The 4,645-nt window shown below is 40.5% G+C and overlaps 1 protein-coding gene and 1 non-coding gene across 2 annotated transcripts; one reads left to right on the top strand and one right to left on the bottom strand.

Annotated features, from left to right (window-relative positions):
• Positions 1-1,676: 1,676 nt before the first annotated feature.
• Positions 1,677-1,748, bottom strand: trnac-gca. The gene has a single exon. It is a non-coding gene; the product is annotated as a tRNA-Cys (tRNA).
• A 161-nt stretch (positions 1,749-1,909) lies between these two features.
• On the top strand, positions 1,910-4,257 carry pomp (proteasome maturation protein). Its single transcript, XM_035657587.1, has 6 exons — positions 1,910-2,023; positions 2,308-2,405; positions 3,102-3,162; positions 3,462-3,563; positions 3,708-3,801; positions 3,898-4,257. Exons 1-6 carry the CDS (start codon positions 2,021-2,023, stop codon positions 3,963-3,965), a joined length of 426 nt encoding a protein of 141 aa, XP_035513480.1. The 5' UTR covers positions 1,910-2,020; the 3' UTR covers positions 3,966-4,257.
• The last annotated feature ends 388 nt before the right edge of the window (positions 4,258-4,645 follow it).

Genomic DNA, 4,645 nt, shown 5'->3' with positions numbered 1-4,645 from the left:
TAAGGACTGGTGATGCAGATGACTGGATCAAATCTCTTATTCATGAGTCCCACAAGGCCAAAGAGTTCCCTCACTGCCCTTACAGCCAACTCAGAGTGGGGTCAGCTCTCTGACAGAAGATGGAAAGATCTTCACAGGTGAAACATTTTTAAATAGTCATATGAGCAACATGTGCAGTAGAGCAGGCACTTTATTGGTGTTTAAACATAAAGAAAACTAGAAGTTCTGTGGTTTAGAACGTACCATATTGTCCTTTAACAGAAACACAACCTTATATCAATTCAAAATAAATTATTTCTTTGTTTTTTGACAAGTTGCAAATCGTTGAAAATGCATTTGCTTCTACCTGGGTCTTGTGTGCAGAAAGGACTGTGCGTATATAACAAGGGCTGTTTCTGAGGGATACAAGAAATTTAAGAGCTACAGCTGGTTTCGTACGGGTACTGACATATCATGTATTTTTTAAGTGGAATTATAGTGATGAAACAAACACTTTTTCCGATTTTAATTGAATTTTCCCAAGGGTGGCTTCAAAATAAAGTGGCATCTACTGATACTGTCAAGTTGCAAGTTGAGAAAAACCCAAGACTTTGATTTAAAAAAGTGTCTTTTTACATATAGACCTGGTAACCAGACCCCCCGGCCGTCGCATCAGAGCACGGTAATGCACTAAATAATGATTCAGCATCAAACAGTCTGTGACTACTCACTCATATTGCTAAACAAGAACTTCTCTCAGTGTGGCTGATATGCCCGTCTTCTCATATCTTCAATTTTTTGGTGGATGGATACCTACACACCACCATGATTGACACTGACAGGAGCTGCTTCCACATGTTCATGGGCTGAGTACCTGCAAGAACTGTCCAAAAGAAGAAACTGCATCACAGTCACATCAGCCTTCAAAGTTTTGGAGTACGTTCCATTCATCAGTACCATACTAGCAGCTTTTGCCAATTAGAGATTTCACTGTCAAAACTGTTCCCCTCCACTTATAAATAACATCACTCCACATGCCTGTTAATAAAGTATATTAAACCATATATTTCAACAAGAATTTTAGTCAATCTAAAATTGTATATATATATATTTAAACATGGACAGTATATCCTTCCATAAATAAAAAAAAAAAATAAAATAAACATAAACAAAAGTGATTACCATAAACTATAACATTTAGAAATAACCATATGAAGTGAATGAGCAACTGTTCCAGTTGTTGCAGTTGAATATATTAACAGTGTATGAACAGGAGAACTAAGACATACTCTAAGGAAGAGAAATACTTCAGCGATGTGTGGTTCCTTGGAACTGTTGGGTCTTTTAGGATGTGAGTGCGATGTGGTGTGTTCAAAATAAAAAAGACTGGGTTATTATCGTCTTGAAAAAAGGCTGTGGTGCGTTCAAAGATAGTTAGTAATGATAAAGTGTGAGTGCTGGTGGCCAATCTGGGAATGAACTTTAAGGCGAGGACTGTACCCCTCGAGTGAAGTGGGAGCGTAAGAACTCGATGATGTTACGCTAAAGAAGATGAACTGGGAATACTGTGAGGGGAATGCAAGAGGGGTTAACTCACTGGAGTAGAAGAGGAAGCGTGATCAGTGAGACAGCGCCTGTGGAATGGATGAATGACAGGAAATAAAGGACCAGTCCAGAGAGAGCATTAGCAAGTAAAGAGGGGGCACCCGGATTTGAACCGGGGACCTCTTGATCTGCAGTCAAATGCTCTACCACTGAGCTATACCCCCTGATAACGAACAGCTGACATGCGCACTCTTTAAACATGACCCTGACCAGTGTTGGTGTTGTATTTGTGTTAAAATGTCAAAAAGTTGCGATGTACATTATTCACGTGATTAAAAACACATAAAGTACGTATTCAGGGTACAAATGTTATGCTATAACCAGACTACAACGTATTTTGATGATAAATCGTTCACAACAGGATGTGTCGTCATGAAAGCGCGACTCAACTCGACCGGATATTCCAGTGTATCGAAGAGAAAGTAGAAGAAGCAGAATGGTAAGTTATGGATGTAAAGCTATTTATCATCGTTTATCACATCGTTGCCATATAGATTACCACGCTGCTGCTGTCTGTAGTCATACGCATGTTTGTTTAACCTCTCGCAGCTTTGTCTCCTGTCTCTGTGTCCTTTAAAACCCGGCAGTTGTGAATTTGATTAGTCACTCGAGCTAATGCTAGTTAGCGCTAAGCCACAAGGGTCGGCCAGGTGATTTCAGTGTTTGTGAGCGGAGCTATTAGCCCGCGTAAAGGGTGAATGCGTGTTATTTGTGTTTGTTCAGGACACTCGAGGACTCCGCTCTCAGCTGAAGGACAGTGTACCTGTGGCAGGCTTGTGTCCGCAGGGAGCGTACGGAGTGCAGGACTCACTGCGGAGCGGGTGAGCCACTGAGACCGATACCCACTGCTGTGTAATGTATATGACTGTGAACTGTCCTAATGTTATGTCTCTGGTTAAAATACAGTCCAGGTTTTAGTTGCACTGAATTCACACGGATGCTTGTTCACAAATTACGTTCAATTATATTTTAATATCTGCTGTTCACTTTATGTTCCGGTCTTTATTCACCTTCTTTTATCAAATTATACCAACACTTCACTTGTGTACCTGGTTATCCATTACATCTAGAAATCCAGTGTGTCAGTCCAGTGTTAATATATGTGTTGACCGTTAAGTAACAAATAATTGCAGGTCAAAAAACCCATAGATATAAGTAATATAGAAACAACATTATCCTTTCAGTTTATCAATCAGAGAGGTTTATCAGTTTATTTTTCTAGTGCAAACGTCAGGCTCTGCTTTATATGAGCTGTACAGTAAATATACATTGTCATGTTACTTTACAAATTCCTACCTGCGCAGTGTTAAACTTATTTGATTGGAGAATGAGCGGATACAATGGAGAGTTTGAATTTTCATGTGTAATGGCTCAGTGGTGTGATTTTATGTTTACTCTCTGTCAGGAGGAGTTGCTGTAATAGCTTGGTGTGTTTGGTCGTAACTTTCAGGAGTCCCAACTCTTGAACCCAAATTACATGTACATTATGCTGATTGTCACTTTCTTTTGCTCCACAGCTTTTCTAGTGTAAAGAATGAGCTCCTCCCAAGCCACCCACTGCAGCTGTCAGAAAAGAATGTGAGTAATTGCAATTGTAAGAGAATAAAGTACCACTAGTTAAAGCTCCCACAAAGCTTACATAGATTAGACGTCTTCTCAGGACTGTGTGCTTATCTAAAGATGTCCCTGACTTTCCTTTGATGGAAAACAAATGTCTCAAATCTTCATCTTTAACAATAAAACAGAATTACCTGTGCGTTAAAGTCGACGTTCTCCTGACTGACAACAGACAGCCCTGTTTTATTTGTCTGAAGCAGATCAGTGACACTTTTGTCCCTGTGGTACTGAATGTTTTTGTGCGTTTCTGTGGTGTGCAGTTCCAGCTGAACAAGGACAAGATGAATTTCTCCACACTCAGAAACATCCAGGGTCTTCATGCTCCACTCAAACTGCAGATGGAGTACAGGGCAGCTAGACAGGTAACTGCATGTCTCTCTCAACCCCAATCCCTAGCAACCACTTTCCGTTCACCCCTCTCCCTTTCAGCTTGCTTTACTGGTCACTTTTTTTTAAAGTAATTCTTCTCCTTCATAACTCTGGTTGTCTGTCCCTCCTCCTTCCAGATCCAGCGCCTGCCGTTCTTACAGAGTTCAAACCTGGCTCTGGATACGCTGCGTGGCAGCGACGAGGCCATCAGCTTCGAGGACGTCCTCAACGGTGAGAACCTCGCCCCCTTCGCCTTCACGCAATCATTAACACAGCTGTGTGAATGTGATATCTGAACAGCACACCGTGTTTGTGTCTCTCTTGCAGATCCAGCCCAGTGTGAAATGATGGGCGAGCCACACATGATGGTGGAATACAAACTGGGACTGTTGTGAAAGAAGACAGACGCACACAATACACACCTACACACATAGATTTAGCTTTATTGTTTGTCTGTATACATTTGTTTATTGGCTCAGAAATAAAAATTCAGGTTCTGGAGTTTTGAGTGGATAATGTTTTGGGAAAGTAAGGGGCTTGATGGGAATGTGTGTGTGTGTGTGGGGGGGGTAACCTAAAAGACGTAGATCTGGAGTGTTAAACAGTTAAACAGACAAGCATTCAGTTGCTGCTTTTGTATGATTCCAGTCTGGTTGGTATTTCTAATAAACCTCATAACCTTCCTCATGATGTGGGTTCGTTTTTTTTTTTTCACATACGAGGAATTTGCCTCAGTACACTGGTGCATAAGAATCACAATCAAAAATGTTTCATGGCATCAAAAATAGCTGTCACATTTTGCTGTCTGTATAAATATGTTGACACTTTTAGGTGACAGCCCTGAAAATAATGTAAAGTTAGGTTACGGTGTTCACCTGCTGTAAAAAGGAAGCTAGAAGACGAATGAGTTTGTGATTATATATATATATATGTTATATTGTTTATACGTTAAGTAACAAAATGGCTAATTAATGTCATTTTTAATTGACCAGCTAAATTTGAACAGCACAGACACAGTTCAACTGTTTCAATGTGGAAACCCACTCTGGTCCAGTCTGAGTTGTATCATTTGGCC

This window comes from Morone saxatilis, unplaced genomic scaffold (genome assembly GCF_004916995.1).
Source record: "Morone saxatilis isolate NCDOM2014 unplaced genomic scaffold, NCSU_SB_2.0 Contig0, whole genome shotgun sequence".
Classification (NCBI taxonomy): Eukaryota; Metazoa; Chordata; class Actinopteri; family Moronidae; genus Morone; species Morone saxatilis.
Note: the sequence above shows the minus strand (reverse complement) of the source record. Positions and strands in the feature narration are given on the sequence as shown.

What these genes read in the sequence shown, in the direction of transcription:
- pomp (XM_035657587.1), top strand. An exon ending in CAGGACTCACTGCGGAGCGG is followed by an intron (nt 2,406 to 3,101) that starts GTGAGCCACTGA and finishes TTTGCTCCACAG; the next exon opens with CTTTTCTAGTGTAAAGAATG. An exon ending in CTTCGAGGACGTCCTCAACG is followed by an intron (nt 3,802 to 3,897) that starts GTGAGAACCTCG and finishes TCTCTCTTGCAG; the next exon opens with ATCCAGCCCAGTGTGAAATG.